Raw genomic sequence first — 21,798 nt, forward strand, 5'->3', positions numbered from 1 at the left:
GTGACCTTTTTTCTCTTAATCTTTAAGTTTGTATTTACTTATTTATTTATTTTTGGGCACGTGGCCTTTTTGTGCCTGGTTCTGTCACGGAGCAGGTCTTTGAGGTCCACCTGCGTTGGAGTGTGGGTCACAACCTTCCTTTTTATGACTGAATAGTACTCCATCGTGTGTGGAACGGCCACTCAGGTTTTCTTTCTTTTTTTTTTTTTTTTTAGCTTTTCATTCACGAGTCTATAGGCATGTTGTTCCTACCTCCTGGCCAGCGTGGTTACAGCTGTTGTGAACAATTGCGTATGAATGTTTGTTTTCATGTGTTTGGGTGTGTATCTTGGAGTGGAACTGCTGGCTCATAAGGCAGTTCCATACACAGCCTCCTGCACACTGTCTCCCCCGCGGCCGCTGCATTTTCTGTTCCCACCAGCAGTACTCCCTCACCAGCACCTGACCTTTCCTGTTTTCTTTGATTATAGCCCATCCACTGGGGGTCTCTTCATAGCTTTGATTTCTGTGTCCCTAATGGCTGATAACGTTGAGCATCTTCTCATGTACTTGTCGGCCTTCTGTGTATCTCTGTTGGAAAAGTGCCTCTGTAAGTTCTTTGCCCTTTCTATCTATCTATCTATCTATCTATCTATCTATCTATCTATCTATCTAATATTTATTTATTCGTGAGAGACACAGAGACAGAGAGAGGCAGAGACACAGGCAGAGCTAGAAGCAGGCTCCCTGTGGGGAGCCCCATGCAGGACTCCCATCTCAGGACTCCAGGATCAGGCCCTGGGCCGAAGGCAGGCGGTAAACTGCTGAGCCACCCAGGGATCCCCCTTGTTGCCCATTTTAAAATCAAATTGTCTTTTTGTTGTTGAGTTGTAAGAGTTCTGTGTATATTTTGGATTGTAGATCCTTTTAAGATAAACAATTTTTCCAAACATTTTTCCCGTTCTGTGCGTTGTCTTTTTACTCTCTTGATGGTGTCTTTGTATCTTGTGTTTTTACTGTAAAAATTTCACCGTTGTCTTCATTTTTTCAGTTCTTTTTTCTTGTATATGTCTAGCTTTTGGGGCATTTACATGCCTTTAAAGGGTATCTTTAGGGGGTTAAGTGTCCGACTCGTAATTTTGGCTCAGGTTCTGGTCTCAGGAGCCTCCGTGGTGGGCTCTGTGCTCAGTGGGGAGTCTGCTTGGGATTCTCTCTGTCTCTCTCCTTTTGCCCCTTCCCCCAAATAAATAAAAAAAAGGTATCTTTAATGTTTTTGTTTTTAAATATTTGGTATTTCTTTCATTACAAGTAAGATTCTTTATGAGAGAGTTTATGGTTTAGTGAAGGGAAGTTGAGAGTGCATCAAATTCATACGTATTAGAATTTATACTTGACGTATGTGCTGGAGTCACATAAATCATAAAATTTCTGTCATGTGGTTGTACCTGTTACTTTTAAGAATTGAAATTATAGTTTAGGTCAAAACTAAAGATTGTGATGTTAATGAACATGAAATGGTGTGGTTGTGTGTGTGTTGCTTACATACGGTGTGCTCAGGAAGTAAGACTGTACTTTAGACGTTTTGTCAGCGTTTGCTATTTTACTGCAAAATATTTTCACGAATCCTCTAATGGAAAGTCTTGCTATCTGGGGAAAAAAAACCCTTCACTTAGTAGATTGTGCATCTTCCGGATTTGTTGTCTGGCTGTGACCCGTGTGCTGTTGAAAACACAGCGCAGGCTGGCTGGCTTTATTGAGGGCTGCGCAGTAAGGCATCTGGACGGTCCCAGTTCACTCGACTTCAGATTTCCTTGTGGAAGAAGTGCATCAGCCCTGCTCCTGTGACCCTGCCCTGAGGACTGCCTGCTTCGTTCAGTGCACTGTGTGGATGCGGGACATGATTTTGGTTGGGTTTACTGTGCCTGGGTAGAGGGTGCCGAGCTTTCTCTGTACGTGCTGTCACACTTCCTGATCCCTCTGTACCATGACTGTCCAGCATGCGAGGCTCCTGCTCTGTTAGGAGCCTGTTTAGGGCTGGGTGGGTGGCTTGGTATGTGGCTGCCTGTGGCCACCCCGTGCCTGGGCCTCCCAGGGGTCTTGTAGGTGTCCTCCTTACATCCTGAGGAAGCCGTGGGTGGCCAGGGGTCACTTGGGGCCTTGAAGCTGGTGGTGGCCGTGCGGCCTTTTGCTTTTGGCAACGGCTGACCAGTAGGTGCTATAGGTTGTGGAGAGTGTTTTTCCTGTAGGCCCCCAACGCTGGCTCGCTGGCTCTCCAGGGAACTGCATCTTGGGGCAGTGTCCTGAGAAGTGGCCCCAGTGATCGGCAGTGTAGGAAAATGCAAAGGCCTTGGTTTTTCTTCCTCACAGGCAAGGCTGCAGGGTCCGAGTTAACAGAGCTGTCCTGTGGTCTGAGTGTGGAGTCAGCGTGGGCCCTGAAATGGGTGCACATAGCGGGGATCTGATGAGAGTCCATAGAAACGAGGGTCTTGTAGGGATTCGGTGGCAGCGGGGAGGTGCTTTGGGGCTGATCTTGTGAATGGGCTTTGTGGGGATGAAATGAGTTTGCAGCCCTCCTCACCACAGTTGCTGTCTCCGTATTACGTGGGGGGAGGTCACGGGGAGGAGCGGTCAGTGGGGGGGAGGCCATGGGGGCCAGAGGTCAGTGGGACAGGTCAGTGGGGAGGGGAGGCCAGACAGTGGCTGAGGCTTGACCTCCGGGTGGTGTGATTGGAGGAGTGCTGCGCATGCCCGTCTGGCCAGTGCCCATGGTGGGTGGTGAGACGGGAAATGAGAACTCTTCGGGTAACTTGCTTCAGGACGGTGGCCGGCTTGCTGTGAACCGAAACTCTAAAGGCCTTCACACCGATCCTTTTCTCCCCTGGTAGCCTTCTGACCCTGGGCAGTGTGTCCCCTCGGCTTCGTGTGTCCCGTATGGCAGGGCCAAGGCCCCTCGGCCTGTGGGGCAGGGTCGCCCCCCGGACGCTCCTCCAGGCCCACCGGGTCTGCAGTGTCCTGCCCCAGACTTGGTGGGGCCAGTGGAGGACCAGGCTCTGGGGCTGGGAATGTAGGTCCGTGACTCAGCGGCAGAACTGGTCTCCGACTTCCGGGTTAAGCCTTTAATTCTCCTGAACGCTTGTTTTTGCTGCTTTCAAGTTGATGTACTTGGGCCACTCTGTCATCAGCTGTGGGCGTTTCATCTGCCGGTGTGGCGCTCACTCCCCTCCCCCGTGCCCTGGGGGGCCTTTGGCAGAGGGACAGATGGACAGGCGGTTGACCCTGTGCTGATCTCCGGGCGGCAGAGGGAGGAGGAGCCTTTGCCGGCTCTTGGTGGGGAGGAGGATCGCTCATAGGTCACAACAGCGTCTGATTTGCAGAGAACAATCACTTAGATTGCTTGGAAAGAAAGTTTTTTTTTTTTTTAATTAATTTATTTATTAATTTATTCATGAGAGAGAGAGAGAGAGAGGCAGAGACCCAGAGGGAGGAGCAGGCTCCCTGCGGGGAGCCCGAACGGGACTCGATCCTGGGACCCGGGGTCACGGCCTGAGCCCAAGGCAGACGCCCAACCACGGAGCCGCCCAGGGGTCCCCAAAAGTAGTTTTACCACAGAGTGTGGATTCAGGCTGGGCCAGCGTCGTGGGGAAGCGGCAGCCGAGGGCCTGGAGCAGTGCCGCGGGCCGGCCTCCTTCCTCAGGGTTTAGTTTGCCTCCCACGGGAGTCTCATTTCCACCTCCGGGACTTTGTTTTGTGGCGTGTCCACGCGCTGGGGGTCCGTGTGGCAGGCTCCCACGCGGGACGCAGGCGTGTCTGTGACGCGGGGATCAGCACGGGGTGTCGGGGCCGTGGGCGGGGGCAGCTCCCATGCAGGGGCTTCATGCCTGTGACTTCATATGTGGCAGCTTCCCCTGGGTACCCTTGGCGTTCGTTGTGGGGACTTAATAAACCAGGGCTGGGTAGGGAGAGCCCGGCTGGTTGGCGGCGTCGCTCCAGGCAGTGTGGCACTGCCCGTCACCCGTTGTTGACGGGGTGACAGATGCTCACGCACAGCCCTGACTCAGCAGGAACGTGTGCCGCGGGGCTGCGGGAGCTCAGTGCACCGGCCTGGTCCCCCGTCGTCAGGGCTCCTGCGCTGTCCTTCTGGAAGGCTGGTGGCAGGTTCAGCTGTCACTCCCCATTGCCGCCTGCATGAGGCCCGAGAGGACGCTCGCGAAGAGTGGGGTGTTGGATCCTGGAGGGAATGTCTGGAACTATGGGATCTCGTTACGGAAAAAATTAGGAGTATAGGGCGAGAGGTTGTGTCTTCTATCGGAGGATTATTTATTTATTTTTTTAAAAGATTTTATTCACTTATTCATGAGAGGCACAGAGAGAGGCACAGACCCAGGCATAGGGAGAAGCAGGCCCCACGCAGGGAGCCCGACGCGGGACTCGATCCCGGGACTCCAGGATCAGGCCCTGGCCGAAGGCAGCGCCAAACCGCTGGGCCACCTGGGCTGCCCCTATCGGGGGATTATTTCTAAGCCAACAATTTACTTTTACTGTTATTGCAGTTGGGCGAGCCGAGGGTTGGACTGACTTAGCGCGTGTGCCATTTAGAGGCAGTTCCTTCATGCTATGGCAGAGGAGTCCGTCCCCTCTTCAGTGGGGGGGCTGGGGTGTCTGGTGACACTCCTTCTGCTCCTCTGTGGCTGGGGGCCGAAGGGGAGGTCACCTGCATGGAAAACGCCCCCCGTCCCTCCTCGGGAGCCCTGACGACGTGGTGACTTGAAGATTTGAGGGTTACACTTAGTTTCCTTATGTGAGCTTCTCGTAGCCCGGGATCTAGTGGTGAGAGAGCCAGGCTGGGGTCACGCTTGTCACTTTCCTTCTTGTGGTGTTCACCCCCTGTTCAGGGTACCGCCTGGGTCGAGACCGGATGTTTGGTCACATTTACCTTACGCTGAATAGACAGGCAAGGGAGGGAGAAGGTTTTCCTCCAAAGCTTTATTTTTTAAATTTTAATTTTTTAAAGGTGACCTTTTTGAGAGAGAGCATGAGCCGGGGTTGGGGGGTGGAGAGGGAGAAGCAGGCTTCCTGCCAAGCTGGACACGGGGCTCAATCCTGGGAACGGAGGGCAGATGCTCGCCCACCGAGCAGCCCAGGCTCCGTCCTCCAGAGCTGTGAACTCTGTTGTCTGCGTACGTTAATGTGGAGAAGCTTTGCGGAGGTTAAGTGTATTTTAAAGGGAGGTAGAGAGGTGTCTCTGTTATCCTCAGTTACACAGAAACGTGTAAGAAAGTCACTCTTCAGTGAAACACATTAGGGAAATGTTTCCAAGAGGAATGGCTTAACCAGTGTTAGAAAACTGCAAAGGACGTGCATTTGTGGAGAAAGAACGGGAGAGAAGTGCTCAAAACAGTATTGTACCTACTGTGTGCAGGTACCGTGCTGCACGGTGGGGTGCGGCTGTCAGCTGGAGCAGGGGGCCCCTGCCCGTCACCCCCACGTCACATGGTCAGGTCGCCGTCGGGGGCTCTACTGGACTCGCATTCTGTGAGGCAACACAGGGCCAGCAAACGAGCCGACCTCAGGTCCTGTCTTTAGAGCAGGGCTGATGCCCGCAGTGGGTGGTGGAGGAGGACACAGCAGGTCATCCCGTCTGCCTTCCATGCCACGGCACCTGCAGAGGTGCGGTCCCCAAGCCTTCTAAATGCCACAGAAAGTGCACCGCCTGATGCGGGCTCAGTGACAACTTGCACATGAATCCACTGTAACACTGTCAGGACGTCTGCCTTGTGGACATTTTTTTTTTTTTAAAGATTTTATTTTTTTTATTTACTTATTCCTGAAGGACACAGAGAGAGGCAGAGACACAGGCAGAGGGAGAAGCAGGTTCCCTGCAGGGAGCCTGACGCGGGACTCGATCCCGGGACTCCAGGATCAGGCCCTGAGCCGAAGGCAGAGCCCAACCACTGAGCCATCCAGGCGTCCCCTGGTTCTGTGCGGGCCTCCCCGTCGTGTGCACGATGTGCAAGGGGACCCTGTTGACTCTCCCCTTGGGGTCCCATTATTGGTTCCTCTTCTGGCCTGACCGACGTCGCCTTAAGCAGGGTTGCAGGCCCCATGGTCGTCTCCCAGCTCCAGAACCTAATGGTCCCAGCAGGTTGCCACTGGGACATTGCTTGCTTGTTCTCAGTGGGTGGTGATGCAGGGTTCACGTCATTGTGTCCCCGAAACACGATGATGGGTAGGGGTTGGGGCAGGTGGAGTGGGCTCTGCGGGAAAAGCACTGCCCTGTTCCCTGGAGGCCGTCCGTCAGCTCCTGAGGCTCAGTTGCCGACCTTGTGTTCAGGGGTCCACAGAGTGCTCAGAGATTGCATTTCTCCTCGTTTTCCCTACTGCCAAGTAACTAGGACTCTGGGAGTAATTTTTTTATCCTGAACTGACCTCACCACTTTGCCAAGAGGCCAGCCAGTGGGTAACTCTGGTCTTCATGGTGTGCAAGTCTGTCCTGCTGTCCCCTTGGCGGTGGCCATGGTCAGCGTTGGGCCAGTGGGATCCAGGGGGATCCGGAGGCACCAACGAAATGGCAGGGACCCCCCGCCTTGTGGCCCCCGCCTCAGAACTTTCCCACCGGCAGACCACCCAAGGACACGGCATCGGGGGTGCCCGGACCTCTGCAGGGACCCTGAACCGTACTTACCCGGACCCCATATAAGGCCTTGGGCAGTTATCGCCCCAGGCCGACTTCACCAGCAATGTGGCTAATAGCTGTCACCCTGTACAGACACCCAGCCCCTTGCCCCTCCCCCCTTAAAAAGCCCGCCTGCCCGCCCCTGGGCTGACTCCCACGCTCTCCCTCCCCCGCGGGCCGCAGAACCTGGCCCGAGAGCGCGGCCCATTAAAAGCCTGTTTCGACCAACTTCTGCCTGGCCTCTGTTCCACTTCACTACCGATCAGATTAAACCTGACAGTCCACCTTCAAGGGGGTGAGGCTTGGTGTGGGACGTGGGCGTGCTTGCAGGGCCCTGAAAGTGGCCCAGACCCTGGACGGAGGGAGGCACCTGTCAGGAAGGACGGACAGAGTGCTGACGGCAGTGTGCGTGGAGGGCCCGGACCCAGAGCACGAGGCCCAGGTCTGCAGGGGGAGGTGGGGGGTCGCCTGTCATCCTTGAGGCACTTGAGAATCGGGCTCCCGGGCAGGTGCAGCTCGTCTAAGTGCTGGCCAGAGACGTGAAGCCTTATAGGGCAGCTACACATGGGCCCCAAGTGACGAGGTGGGAAGAGCCCCTCCGTGGGCTAGGAGGCCCAGGGTGCCTGGAGGCTGGCGCTCGGCCACCACGCAGGGGGTCCCAGCCGCAGCCCCGTGGGACGGCAGTGTGCTTGTGGGGCGCACACACCGGATGCAGAGTGACCCAGTGACTCGAACACGGTGACGCGTACTCAAGTGTGTGGGTGGGTGTGGGTGCGCATACAGCAGCGACTGGCCTTAGCACCTCCTCCACTGTCAGATTGGACTTGCACGTGTTTAATTGAATTAATTTATTTAAAAATGTACGTATATATTTTTTTAACGTGGAGCCCCGTGAGGGGCTTGAACTGCTGATCAAGACCTGAGCTGAGATCAAATGTGGTCGTTTGCTTAACTGACTGAGCCGCTCAGGCATTTCACGTATTTTGGAAAGATCTTTTCACTATAAAGAGTAATGCTCATTCCTGGTTTTTACCTATTTTGTTGTTAATAATCTGAGCGTAGATTTCATCTGTGTATTTTACGTTACAGGGTTTAGCTTCTCAAGTTGTGGGTGTTAAGCCTCTGGGGCAGTTTCTGCCGGTGGAGGATCCGAGCCTGATGCTGGGAGGTGGGGGTCTGCCTGCGACCCAGACTTCGTGCTGTAACCGCGGCTTGTCCTGTAGCTGCCTCTCTGGGGAGGTGATCGGGAGCTCCAGAGGTCGTCGTCACGGCAGCCAGGGCTGACGCCACCATCTGGGAACCTCCCGGCAGTGTTGATTTGAAAGAACAACAGGAGGTGTTTGCAGGGAGAGAGGAGCGCAGACACCGCGGTCTTCGTAAGCTGTGCTCCTGGGGCGCCTGGGTGGGTGCTCGGGTAGGTATCCTCTGTGGTTCCAGCTCAGGTTGTGGCCTTGGGATCGTGAGATTGAGCCCCGCCTCAGGCTCCACACTCAGCGTGGAGTCTGCTTGAGATTCCTTCTCCCTCGGCCCCTCCTGCTGTGCTCTTTCTCTCTCTCTGTCAAATAAATAAATCTCAAAAAAAAAAAAAGAAAGAAGCAGCTGTGCTCCTAACGGTGATGTTTTTTCCGCCCGAGTGTATTGACCGAGCAGCGCCCTGCTCTGCAGTTGTGCACGATGTGGGGAGAAGGCTAGGCCCCCCTGGGAACTCCGGACCCTATAGGGCTTGGGTGGCAGAGACTCATGCAGCCTACAACACGTCCTTCCAGTGCTGACCTCAGAGGGCAGGTGGGAGGTGGCCGTGGAGGAAAGTGGGCAGACGTGTGCAGGGGCACAGCCTGGCACAAGAGGGGTGCTAGGATCCTCTCTGTGTTCTGGGCCCTGGGCAGCCAGGCTCTGGGTGTGTCCGGCTCATCGCAGGGTGAAATGGCCGGGCAGTGCTGCCGGCAGGGCCAGACTGGCAGGGAGCGACGGTCGTGCACTCGGAGGGGTTAGTGAGGAGAAGCAAGGAGGGGCTTTTGCTCATGTCCTGTCTCTGCGCGTGGGTGTATTTCAGTTGATTTTATTTTAATTAATTAGAGAGACTGAGCATGAGCTGGGGGAGGGGCAGGGGCAGAGGGAGAAGCCAGACCCCCCACCGAGCAGGAGCCCGACGTGGGGCTCAGCCCCAGGACCGGGATCATGAGCTGAGCTGCGGGCAGGTGCTGCACGACGGAGCCACCCAGGCGCCCTCGGATCGTCTCTTAAAATAGGATAAAGATCCTCTGGTTGTTCCATAGTGGAGTCCACAAAAAGTGACATTTAAACATTCTCTTTTAACAAAGTGCCCTTCTGGTGTCTGAGCGTCCGAGGCTCGTGTTTTCAGCGTCGTGGACGTAGAGTGGTGGGGCGTGCCGAGGCTCCGCGCGGGGTCACTTGGAGCCACACAGGCCGGGCAGCTGCCTGTGGAAGGGTGCCCTGCTGCCCTGCCGAGAGCCCGCAGCGATCAGGGCGGCCCTGCTTCGACCTTTGGCCCTTCCTTACATCTGGCAGCCAGGGCACTGGGGGGAAAGGGGGTGCCGGGGCTTACCCGAAGGCTGCCCCGTAGCACCGCTGGCCAGGAGCCCTTGGCCTTGAACGAGGTCAGCGTCTGGGCTCCGTGCTGTGCTGCGTGTCGTCGCCGCAGCGCCCTGTGCCCGTGTTTCCCGGGTGGCTGGGCAGCTCTCTAGGGGCTGCCGTGGGGGCTCTGGGCAGGTGTCCCGGGGGCATCTGTGCGGAGCCGCAGCTCTCATCGCCTAGAAGTCCGCACTGCCGCCGTCCTGGCTCACAGGGCTGGCGCCAGCTGCTGTCCCTCAGGGGAGCCCTGTCCCCGCGTCCTGCGGTGGACGCAGGGCCTGGCGCTGTGGGTGCTGACCGTCCTCAGGACTCAGTACGTGGGTCACAGGATGCATTTCTTGAGGTGATGCGTGCTCTGCTGTCATGCGGCAGACATGTCTCGGGTGGCACGTGACCTGGGTTGAGGGCTCCGGTTCAGTTGACTCCTCCGTTCTCGGCAGCAGGGGCGCGTTGCCGCCGGTACAGGCCAAGGCCGCCGCCCGGGAAGCGCGGCGCCAGGTGGGATCTGGGGCCACTGAGGCCGCGTGATGCGCTGGCGCCCGCTGCTTGGTCACGCTCCTGACCCTGAGTGAGAGTCTGCGTGCGGACTGGTGCCCCCTGCCACGTGCCGGGGGTCACGGGCCCAGTGGCCGAGCGGCTGGTGGGGCTCTGCCCGCGGTCCCTCGCCCGCTCCATGGCGTCCTGGCCGGGATCGCTGCTGGCCAGCCCGGGCGCTCAGCCTTCCTGGCAGCTTCGTCTGGTCTTCCTGAGCCGGGTGCTCAGAGTTTTGGGGTGCGCGGGCTTTTACAGGCCGCTGCCTCCATGGCGCGTGCACGTACTCACTTTGGTGTGTTGCCTGCCGAGGCCACAGCACTCCTCACGGGAGCATCGCTCAGCCGCTTCCGTGGGAAGGGATGTCTCCCACCGTGAGAGATGCGTTCCTCATCCTGACAACGACGATGTTTGTCTGCCTTTTTCTTCTTGCTATTTTAGGATGTCGTTTTAGAAACATTGTGAGCTCTCTGGTCATTTGGGCTCCGTCAGTGACTTGTGCTTACGAGCAAGTCCCGCATGTCCCGTGCGTCTGGGTAACGCCGGCCGACCTGCGTTCGCTGTGCAGTTGGCACGGGGGCGTGCAGGGGCCGGCAGGGGCTTGCGGCTCCCATCCACCCCCCATCCTCGCACCGCGTGGTTTGAGCTGCAGCTTGACCTTACTTGAGACACACGCCCGGCCCTGCTTTGCCTTGTGTCCTTGATTTCAGGTGGCGGCAGCAGTGGCGGCAGAGGCCTCTGACTCCCAGCTGGTGTGTCATCCCGGCTGTGCCATCCTGGCCGTGCCCGCTGCTGGCCCAGCGCTGCCGGGCGGCTCCTTCTGCAGCTAGGTCACCTGCGGGGAGCTTGCAGACGCCTCGTCTGACGTCGGCCTTCTCAGCAAGGCTTCTCGAGGCTGTCGTGTGGTCGGGTGTGTCTCGTTTGCTCCCTTTCCGCTGGTGGATGGTCCTCCCCAGCAGGACATGCTGTGCGTTCCAACATCCACCCACCGCAGGGCGCGTGCGTGGTTTGTGTCCGGGGATTGTGACTAGGGCTGCTGTGAGCATTCGTGTGCAGGCGAGTCTGCATTTCTTTGGGATAAGTGCTGAAGAGCAGGCTCGCTGGGCCGGGCGAGAAGTCTTTTTTTTGCCATTTATTTATTTTTGCGATTGTGGAAATAGAGTTGACATACAGGGTCACCTTACGGTGGCCTTGGAGCGACGGGACTGATGAACAGGTGTTCAGGGAGTTGAGACAGTATTTTGTTTTAATGTTTTCAGACAAGTCGTCTTTAAAGATTGAATCTGGAAGCCTTGCCCCTTCCTCCTGGGCACCGGTTCTGTGGGCTGTTTGGACGGTGTGGGGGCCGCGTGGACCTGGGCTGGCAGCCCCGGGGGCCCGCATTCCTCACAGCCTGGGACGTGGGTTTAGTCCGAGCCCCTAGCTGTGGGACGTACTGAGTGGTCTTCGCTCACTTGCCGTCACCACCGTCGGGCACGGGCTCGGGTGTGTTTGACCAGGTGGGGTGGCGGGTGGCGGGTGCCGTTCCCTGGAGGCGGCGCTGCTTGTGCTTCACCCGTGGCCGTGGCTTCAGAGGTCCTTGCCCCAGGAGAGCGTATGGCTCCTGCCCTGACAGCACCAGCCTCCCCGTGGCGTTTCTCCAGGGCTCATGTGCGTTGTACAGACCGTGGCGTCCGCCCGGCCGGACCCGTGCTGCCCCTGCTGCCCCCCGAGGAGCATCTGTTCGAGGTCTCGTGACAGATGCACGTTGGCCTCCCACCGGGCCCCAATGGCAGCTGGGGCCTCGCCCGTGGGGACGCTGCGTGGGAGGGCTGCGTGGTCCCCCGCGTCGGCTCCAGGGCCAGGCCCCCCAGCGGCCTGGAGGAGTGGCCGCTGCTGCCTGCAGGCCCGTCTGGGGCCGCGCTCCAGAAATGTCTGTGGGAACTGAAGCTGAGTGGCTCTGGAACCAGCTGCTCTGTCCGCCGTTTCCTGTTGCTCCGTAGCACGTTCGGCTCAGGCTTTGTTCCTGAGCAAGTCAGGCTGCATTTCTGAGGCGGTGGCTGAGGGTGTCTGCGGGTGTGCACCGTCCGGGAGGCTGGAGCTCTCATGGATCTGCAGCCCCAGTGTGCGACACCCTGGGGGGGCATCCCAGGGCCTCCTGGGGCCCGGCTCCAGCCGCGAATGCCCCACTGCAGGGTGTAGCTCGTGACTTCCCCGAGGCCCGGCCTCCCGTGCTGGCTCTTGGGGACGTCTTTTCCAGCGGAAGGGTCTCTGCCCCTGCAGGGAGCCTGGGGTCCCTCCCGCGGGGGCCGTCCCGCGGGGCTGCGGCGCTCCAGGGGTTAAGGCAGTTCTCTCACCTGGAGGCTGCTTTGTCCTTAGGCGGTTGGCGTTAGACAACACGCTGTCTAGAGAGAAGGGTGTTTAAATTACACTGCGGGGCCCCAGGTTGCCAAAAGGAAGCCCTCTGGGGAGTCTTATATATTTGACACGCATCTGCAGTGTGTAATTGGAACCATGAGAAAGGGTTTTGTTCAAAGCTATTGCAGAGTTTCCTTATTTTAAACCTGTTGAATCTGGAAAGAGTGGTTAGGTTTTGAACTTTTTCTCTGGTAGTGACTTCTTCCCAACGTCTGGGGCAGCGACTGTCCCCCGGGCTCTGGGAGCTTGCGTGCGTGGCCTGCGTGGCCCCTGGGGCTGGAGTCTCTGGGCCTCCAGGGCTCTTCCTGCATGGAAGAGGCGGGAGGGCGCGTGGGGTCTGGAGGCCGCGCACGACCCCGCCGATAGCCGGGCACCCTGGGCCGTGCATCCTGCCGCCACCTCGGGATAAATCAGAGCCAACAAGCTCAAGGTTCCATTTTCTTGTTCTAGAAATTCACCATCTCACTTTTCTCCTCAGAGCTGTTTCACTTTCTGCAGATCAGGTTCCCTTCTGGCGACCGTGGGGGGCGCGTCCCCGCTGCCCTCTGCATGGACCCTGTCCAGTGAGGCCCTTGCCAGTTGCCGGCTGCCCCTTCACCTGCACCGCGGATGCCTGTGGTCAGTGTCCGGGTGGGGCCTTCAGGCTCCTGAGTAGGACAGAGCAGGACTTCAGGGGCATCTGTGCTGTGGGACTTGGGCGGAGTGGGGCCGTGTGGCCATGTGGGTGGCATGGCTGGCGGGAGGCCCCTCGGAGCCCGGGCAGCGTGGGCCTCTGCTCCTCTGACCCGTTTCTGGGGAGGACGTCGTCAGACCCGGCACGCGGGCACGTGCGGGCGCTGGGGATAGCCAGGGAGCCCTGTGTGGGGGAGGCCACCGCAGCCCGTGGCCTACTGCTGTCACCCCTGCCGTGTAGGGCTGAGTCTTGCCGCTCCTGGAGGCAGAGTGGGCCGGGTGGGCCAACGTTGGACCTGCTGCCCAGGCTAGCGATCTGCCCAGCGCCGTTGGTCAGAGCGTGATGAGGTCTGTGTGCAGGTTCTGGTGGAGATGGCGAGTGGAGCGCAGACCAGCACGACTGGCTGACCTCACGGGCCCGCAAAGTGACGCTTTGGGAGACAGACCGCTGGGCTCCCTGACGCGGCGTGAGGCCCCAGGGTGTGGCGGGACCGGCCTCCAGGCCGAGCGGGACTGGGGTGGGGGGGGCCGTGTCTGTGTGGAGGCAGGCTGCTGGCAGGTGGCACCAAGCAGTCTTGAGCGTGGCAGAGGCTGTGGCGCCTCCGTGTATCCACATACACAGCACTGGCCACTGTCACTCTTACTCATCTGCCCTGAAATTGATTTTGTCCAGTGGACCGGTAAATTGGGACTCAGCGCTTAGCATCCAGATGCCCCTCGGGCTATAGAATCGCTGAACGGTCTTACCCAGAGCTGTCCGGGTGGCTGAGTTGCAGTGACGGTCTCAGGGACCTGGCGTGGCAGCGGAACCGCGTTTATATGCTGCTTTCCTCCTAAAGGTGCCACAGCCTATTAGTTTTGACGTCCGTCGGGCCGACTGGGCTGTCCTGTTAGCGTGGACAGTGCCTGTGAGCGATGCAGGGCACTAGCAGCAGCTCAAGTGACCCGGCCTTCCTCCAGGTAGAACTGCTGAACACCAGTTTTAAGCCTTAAGAGTTGGTCTAGTTCAAGTTGAGATCGTGATTTAAAACTCACTAATTGGCTGTAGCTGCTTTGCAGCAGCCTCGGTGGTGCCTCGCGTTGGCTTTGGCACTTGTGCATGCTCCGTGGGTCGTAATGGTGACCCTCGTCAGGCTTCCCGAGGACCGACGGCGGTTCCTTCAGAAAACTGAGCTTAGTTCCTGATGTCCTGACTGGTGGAAGCAGAGTCTGTTCTGCAGACTGCCTGGCATGGAGAAGGCTCCAGGGCCTTTGCAGGAAGGAGAGGCGGCGCTCACGGTGGCCTAGAGACACAGGCTTGGGGTGCTGGGGCCTCTCTGGAGGGAGCCCAGGAGCCACGTGGGCAGGCAGCTCTGCCAAGTGCGTCGCCTGAGAGGGGCGGTGGTGCAGCCTTAAGGGAGGGGCTGGGTAAGAACGCAGCTCGGCGGGGCTGCTGGGCGGCTGGCCTCAGCTCCACAGGGAGGCGAGGAGGGCTCCTTGGGATGGCCGCCGGGCCCTCACCCGGGCTCCAGAAAACGCGTGTGGGGCTCTGGCTGTAGTGGGACACGGGGGGACAGGCCCAGTTTCGGTGGTTGAGGAATTTGAGGGGCACATCTCATATGGGCTGTCCTGCTGTCGCTCAGCTGAGGAAATGAGAACTTGGCAAGAAAGTGGGCCCCAGGTTTGGGGTCCCTGGTGGCCTGTGCTCCTGGGGCGGTGGGTGCAGGTGCCCCGGGCTGGTCCCATCCTCTCTCCTGGCTGAGATAGACATAAGTGGTAATGCCGTGTCTTTTTTTTTTTTTTTTTTAAGATTTTATTTATTTATTCATGAGAGACAGAGAGAGAGAGAGAGAGAGAGAGGCAGAGACACAGGCAGAGGGAGGAGCAGGCTCCATGCAGGGAGCCCGACGTGGGACTCGATCCCAGGTCTCTAGGATCACGCCCTGGGCTGAAGGTGGCGCTAAACCGCTGCACCACCCAGGGATCCCAACACCGTGTCTTTGAGCTTTTTACTTATTAATAATTTATTTTGGAGTATACTTACATAATTTTAAGTAAACTTATGTTAATATTTTATAATTGAATTAAAAATGATCACCAGTCTATATACAAAGTGCACAGAATCAAATCTATTTCTTGTTATTTATATATAATCAGACATCCCGGGCAGCCCCAGTGGCTCAGCGGTTTAGCGCCGCCTTCAGCCCAGGGCGTGATCCTGGGTCCTGGGATCGAGTCCCACGTCTGGCTCCCTGCATGGAGCCTGCTTCTCCCTCTGCCTGTGTCTCTCCTTCTCTTTCTCTCTGTGTCTCTCATGAATAAATAAAATCTTTATTTTTTATTTTTATTTTTTTGAGAAACACAGAGAGAAAGAGAAAGACAGACACAGGCAGATGGGGAAGCAGCTCCCTGCAGGGAGCCCGACGTGGGACTCGATCCCGGACTGGACTGAAGGCGGCGCTAAACCGCTGAGCCACCAGGGCTGCCCTAAATAAAAATCTTAAAAAAAAAAAAAAAAAAAAAAAAAGAATCAAACATCCTTAGATACAGAAAAACAGAGATGAAATATGTCTGATAGTCCTAGTCCTACTGTTGTTTCTTTTGATTTTTTTTGCCTAAGGCTATTTCTAGGTACATTTTTCTGGAAGATAATTTCTGGGATGATAGTTGCATGTTCAGATAATTGCTGCTTCATTTTTCTTTTTCTTTTTTCTTTTTCTTTTTTTTTTTTCTGCTTCATTTTTCTTAAACTCCTACCTGGAGCACTGTGTACACGTAACCTCTCTGGTCTTGTCAAACAGGACGGCGTGAGGTGCACCACGAGGTGCTCTTGACAGCGCCGGGGTCCTGGGCAGGCCCGGGCACACACGTGTGCGAGGGGCTGAGGCTGGTCCCTTCTGTCCTGCCTTTTGGATCACACAGGGCGCTGCCTTTTAGCTTCCATCCTGTGCTGTCAGTGATCGTGTCCCACGCTGGTTGACGGGGACGATGTGTGATGGTCGTCTGCAGCGAGCACCTGCCCCGGCACCGGAGGCTTCTGTGTCAACGGCGTGTGGCCTGAGGTGTGAGGCCGCCGGAACAGGAGGCTCTGGCCGTGTGCAGACAGTGATGTGGTCGTCAGGGCCTCCCGCAGCTGATGACCCCTCAGGGCGTGGGCTGGGGTCAGACCTGCACTGGACGTAGTTATGACAAGCGCCACCGGGGCCTCGGAGCAGGGATGCGAGCTCACTCACCTCGGAGAGCAGATACTCTCTGGTTTCTACTTGTAATGCTTTTTAAACACGGGGTGAGCTGTCAGTGAGCTTTACAGCAGCATCCTTGTTGATTTTGGATCAGTAAATTGGGATTTACAGCAGGGTCTTTCAGAAAATCCTATTTAGGGCTCAGCGGTAGAGCGTCTGCCTCCAGCCCAGGGTGTGACCCAGGGTCCTGGGATCAAGTCCAGCATCAACCTCCCCGCAGGGAGCCTGCTTCTCCCTCTGCCTGTGGCTCTGCCTCTGTGTCTCTCATGAATAAATAAATAAAATTAAAAAAATAAAATAAAGCCTATTATCTTAAAAAATCTTATAACATTAAATTCTCATATTTTTAAGTGCTACGCATAAATGCAACATATTTTATGTATCTTTGAAGTAGTGTACATGTCTTAATAAGCAAACTCTTCCCAAGTACTTGAAATACATGAATCTAACAAACAGCAAATAAATACGCTAACATTTTAGCTCCTTGAAACGTTCCAGTATCCTTACCATGGATCTTAAAATTCTGTAATATCTTTACATCAGAAATCACATGTCCAGTATTAAATTACATTTGCAAATGGAACCAGGAGGATAATCTGTTAATGGACCTAAATTCATATATTACAGATATTTTAGGTAATTATCTTGGTTATTCCTAAAGTTAACATAGAAGTAGCCTTGGGCTTGATTTGCTTCATCATCCGGGTCCTTGATTCTGAAACTGAGCGCTGGAAGGCCCCTGCACCTCGGGGTCCTCCTCAAGGTTGCTCATCGGCGGCTGGCTTCTGGCCAGAAGGAGAAGTGGGCTCCCTTCTGCGGTCCCCGTGGCCAGCAGAACCCAGGCATCTCCAGGCCATTCTGAACCCATTTTCACTTGTTTGTGTGATTTGGGGGCAGCTTCTTAAAAAAGTCTCCATCTGATTCAAGCCGGCCGACTCCTCTTTTCCTTCCAGGTGCTTGCTTTCTGACCGGGTGGCTTTGGGGTGGACTGCACCTGCCTCTGGCGCCAGGGAGGCAGCAGGCATGCTGCTGCCCTGAACTCACAGTCTTTGTCTCTTGTGCCCAGTTGTTCCCGTGATCCTGAAGGCGCTGACCTATGAGGAGAAGCGGGGCTCCTGCAGCGTGGGCACCAATGTTAGAGACGCCGCCTGCTATGTGTGCTGGGCCTTTGCACGTGCCTACGAGCCCCGGGAGCTGCAGCCCTTCGTGGCCGCCATTTCCAGGTAAAGTCCACCAGAGTCTTGGCGGGATCGGGTGTGTCCCTGCGGTTGTCCCTGAGGTCACGTCCTCCTGACGACAGTGTGCATGGGCAGCAGTTGGTGTGGTGCCTTTCCCATAAGTAGGAGGTATTAATGTGCTAATAATATAATTTTAAGGGTGAGCTCTAGAAATGAAGCAGCTCAAGAATGGAGTTCTTCTTTTGTGGGTAAGCAGTTCAAGCCAGAGTGTCTAGGAGGAATGTTCTGGAGGCTCTGGCTGGCCTGTGGCTTGCAGATCCGCAGGTGAAGGTCGGCATTTGGGGTGGTGTGGAGGGTGCACAGGCGGGGAGCTTGTGACTCAGGTGAGGTGTGCTTCTGAGTGTGCGTGTGTGTTGTGCTGAGAGAGAACCTGGGGCTTCACGGTCACGGCCTCCACCGTGGAAGGAGCTCCTGGGGACGGCTCGGGGGTGCAGGAGAACGAAGCTGCTTTTCTTGAGGGGGCTGCGTTTTGTCCAGCCTTAATGTTCTAATTGTTATGGGCTTGCCCCCGGAATTTACTCAAGGCCACGTTTCTTACCGTGCTTCATCATCAGAGCCCTTGAAACCAAAGTCCACACTCTGGGGAACAGGTTTGTGAGGCAAGAACAATAGAATATCTCTGGTTTTCTGGTCCAAGAACTGAAACTGGCAGGCTCGCGACCCCACCAGGACCCTGTGTGGACTGCAGCCCGCCGGGCTCCTACTGCACGTCCAGGCCCCTGGCCCTTGGGCGTCTGCTGTGTGTGTCCAGCTGAACCTCCCGAAGGTGCCTGCACTCCTGTGACGTCATGCCCCACTTTTAGGGTCTGATAGTTTTTTGCTTGAGAAAAGTGCAAGAGAAACATGTTACCAGTAGACTGGATTTTTTTTTTTTAAAGATTTATTTTTTTATTTATTTATGATAGACACAGAGAGAGAGAGAGAGGCAGAGGGAGAAGCAGGCTCCATGCACTGGGAGCCCGATGCGGGACTCGATCCCGGGACTCCAGGATCGCGCCCTGGGCCAAAGGCAGGCGCCAAACCGCTGAGCCACCCAGGGATCCCCTAGACTGGATTTTTAAGTTAATTTTAGTCCTGTGATTTGTTGCTCTGTCTTTGGACTAAAGTAAGTTTCCTTGATTTGAAGAATGTCGGGTCTCTACTTCTTGTGGTTTAAGTCACCAGGGGCGGGGCCCTGAGCACGCTGTCTGGTTAGTCATACTTACCTGACAACTTTTACTAGGGAGCGGATTTCAGAATGGTGTTCAGGCCGTGGCAGCTGCCTCCCACAGCTCTGAGGACATGCCGCCCTGTGGTCTGCCTGAGACCCTGCCTGTGTCACGCCTGGAAGCCGGGCCCTCTGCCTCCGGTGTTCCCTGACACCTGCAGGAGTTCCTGGCCCAGCACAGCCAGGGTGTTGGCTGCTGTGCCCCTCCCTGTGGGCGCAGGGCTTGGGGCCTGGAGCGTTGCTCTGTTGTCCCAGGTGCTCCACATCCCCAGGATTTGAGGGCCGGGAGAGGGGCCTCGGGCCTGGTTACGGCCTGTGACGTGTGGCCAGGGCCTGTATCGCTCCATCTTGACTCCCACATCAAAGCAAAGCCTCCAGAGGAGTCTGAGGATTCTGATCCCCGTGGAAGGAGATAGAGTGCTTCGGAGGAAGTCGTAAAGAGGCCTGGCTCCTCCCAGCCGCCCCACCTGAGGAGGTGCGGGCGGAGCAGGAGGGCCGTGGTCTGCCGAGGCACAGTGCTGTGCGGGGTGGCCCTCAGCCACGCAGGCCCAGGGGGCGGAGGAGGGCTGCAGCCTCCCTTGCCCGGAGCCAAGGCTCCTGAGCGTCCTCCCCCAGGTCCCTGGTCCTGCCGTGTCTTGTCCCCGCTGCACCGTCAGCCGGCTTGAGGGGGGGCACTGCCGGCTGCTTTTCTGTCCTGCCCCTCAACTTTTTGGAAGTTGCTTCTGTAACTAGAGAATAAAAGCAGAAGACGTACTTACTGTTGACATCAGTCCCAGGACAGTCAGACTCGTTGGGTTGGTGTGTCTCGCGCCGTGAGCTGTCCGTAGGGGCTGTGGCTCTCCCCGTTCCCTTGAGGACGAGCAAGGGACGGTGCTCAGGACGCTTGCCCAAGTGTGCGGCAGGTGGGCGCCAGGTCAGGCCCGTGCCGCAGGCAGACACCCAGGCCCTGCTCGGCAGCCGGCATGGCCTGCCTCTGCTGGGAGGTCCCGGCTGCCTGCAGCCCACGCGCACCGACCACTTCTGGGCTCCGGCTTCTTACAGGGTCGCTCCCGCCTCGGAGCGACGGTCCTGACACATTCGTTTTGCAGTTTAATGCATCTGAGAGCTGTAAGCTTCATAGGAATCCGTGTCCCTCCTTTCTCCAGATGGGAGAAGCAGGGCCCAGGGTTGAATGGTCGCCAAGGAAGAGGGACCGGAGTGGGGGTGTGCTCCCCTGGAGGGCAGGAGCCTGCGTGTCCAGAGCCACACAGAAGGGCGGGGACCGTCACGCACACTGTTCTGTTCCTGGGGAAAGCTGCTTCCAGCACCACGGGGCCCTAACCCTGACGCTCCCGCTGATGTGTGCGGGCCCAGGCCTCTGGCTCTGGGAAGGGGGGCTCGTTTAGCCACAGGCAGGTCTGCTTTCTGCGACTTCAGAGCTTATTGTTGCTCACTGGTCCCTGGTTTTATAAAGCGAAGTATCAGTGAACAGAAGGATGTTGATGAACGTTAAGCCTGGCCTCCGCGTGGCGTGGGTGTGGAGGTCGGGGGTCAGCTGAGTCTGTGGGTCCCAGGCCTGGGCAGGTCGCAGGCCCCTGGACACTTGGACCGGCCTGCTGGCGGCCTGCGCAGCCGTCGTGAGCTCTTCTCTGCAGTGTGTGCGTCCCACACGAAGGGGAGCCGAGCTTTGGGGGCTGAGGGGCACTGGCACATCTGACGCCAGGGTCACCATCTGTTACTCAGGAAAGGAAAGAGCGGCTTGGGGCCCGGTGAGCTGGCTCTGCACCTAAGAGGGTCCCAGTCTCTCGACTCCCCTCCTGGTCGGTGGCACTTGGTGGGAGGGCTTGGAAGGGACCAGCGGGCGCACCGCGCAGTCTGCCTGGACCCGACTGCCCGCGGTGGACCGAACTTGTCTTTGCAGCGGTTGTTGCAGAGGAGGTACAGCCGAGCCCGTTCTGTGGGGGTCCTGGGGGGTCTTGCAGGCCCCACCGTGTGTCTGGGACGTGTTGGGAGGGCATCAAGGGGGTGTTGGAACCCTGGCCTTCCTGAGCTGGGACTGGTTGTGAGCAAGTGACCGAGCATGAGGGACCAGACGGCAGTGACGGACAGAGTCCAGTGTCCGCAGAAACTCCCCAGCTCCCTGGCTCCCTGGCTCCCTTCCATCTCGGGGAGGGTGGGTTCTCGTCCCTGGGATCGCACACGCGGGGGCCAGTAACTAGCAGGGGGGTCTGGAGACTCCGGATTTCTCCTGAGTTACCTGGGAGTCTGTGTGGAAAGGCCCCTCTTGTTCCCTGTCCAGCGCCTGTCCCAGGGTGGGATCACCCAGTGCCCTTGGGAGCCGTGCCCAGCAGGTTTCGGGCCAGTTTGGCAGGTTCTGAGGGAACCTGTGCTCCAGCTCTTCCCGTCCATCTGGGCTGCGGGCATCCGGGGGCGGGCGGGCGGGCTGGGAGGTGAGTCATGATGCCGGGGAGCCTGGCGGACGCTGCGGGCGCGCGCCTCCCTGCCCCAGGAGTATCGGTTGGGGTGTGTGCTTCGAGACCTGCCTCCCTCGGTGTGTAATAAGTGACCACATTTTAATTGTCGGCTTTTAAACCCATTAATCCTGGCTCACGATAAAACCGTGCTATCTTTAATTGTACTTTCACAAACTCTCCAGTGGATCCTGCAGAAGTGGATGAGAGGAGAATGTCATTGTGGCGTGAAGTAGAGACGCCCGGTGAGGGGAACAGGGTGGTGGTCACAGGAGGGGGGCCTGGCAGGTGCTCGGGAGAGGGACCCTGGGGAGGGCGGAGGAGCTGAGCCTCCTGGTGGGCGTGCACTCACCCTCCCTGTCTCACAAATGCCAGAAACCAGGGGTCTAGCTAGATTCAATCGTGCTTTGAAATTGGTTAGCTTTAAAAACTCCTATTAAGCATTACACACTGATTAAGAGGCCAAATAATTATTTTGTGGAAAAGTAAACAGGCCTACCTGGAAAGCCGCTTGTAATTTAAGAACACTGAAACACAAGGTTAAAGTGGCCCCGGATGGTCGTGCGCCGGCCATGGGATACCTTCTCACCAGTAATCAAAAGCTAATTTGCAAGAAGAAAAAGAAAAAGGAGCCGGCTGTTGCCAGCCTGCGTGTTATTGTCACCTTGCGGTGATTTCCTCACCTGAAACTCTTTTGTAAGCCAAGCCCCTGTTGACATCAGTGCCGCAGGGCCCTCCCGCGCTGGGCAGCGCCCACTCAGCCTGTGGAGCCAGCCCAGCCGGCAGCTTGCAGTGTGGGCAGGGCCTGGGGATGGAGAGTCCCAGATCTCTTCCTCGA

At 57.2% G+C, this 21,798-nt stretch overlaps 1 protein-coding gene across 2 annotated transcripts in view; it reads left to right on the forward strand.

Annotated features, from left to right (window-relative positions):
* TBCD (tubulin folding cofactor D) overlaps positions 1 to 21,798 on the forward strand; it is a 138,424-nt gene that overhangs the window by 63,046 nt on the left and 53,580 nt on the right. For both annotated transcript variants that reach the window (XM_077854747.1, XM_077854748.1), the window contains one exon: positions 17,132 to 17,288. In XM_077854747.1, coding sequence (XP_077710873.1) covers positions 17,132 to 17,288 — 157 coding nt within the window. The remainder of the gene's footprint in view (positions 1 to 17,131; positions 17,289 to 21,798) is intronic.

Source organism: Canis aureus, chromosome 16 (genome assembly GCF_053574225.1).
Source record: "Canis aureus isolate CA01 chromosome 16, VMU_Caureus_v.1.0, whole genome shotgun sequence".
NCBI classification, from domain to species: Eukaryota; Metazoa; Chordata; class Mammalia; order Carnivora; family Canidae; genus Canis; species Canis aureus.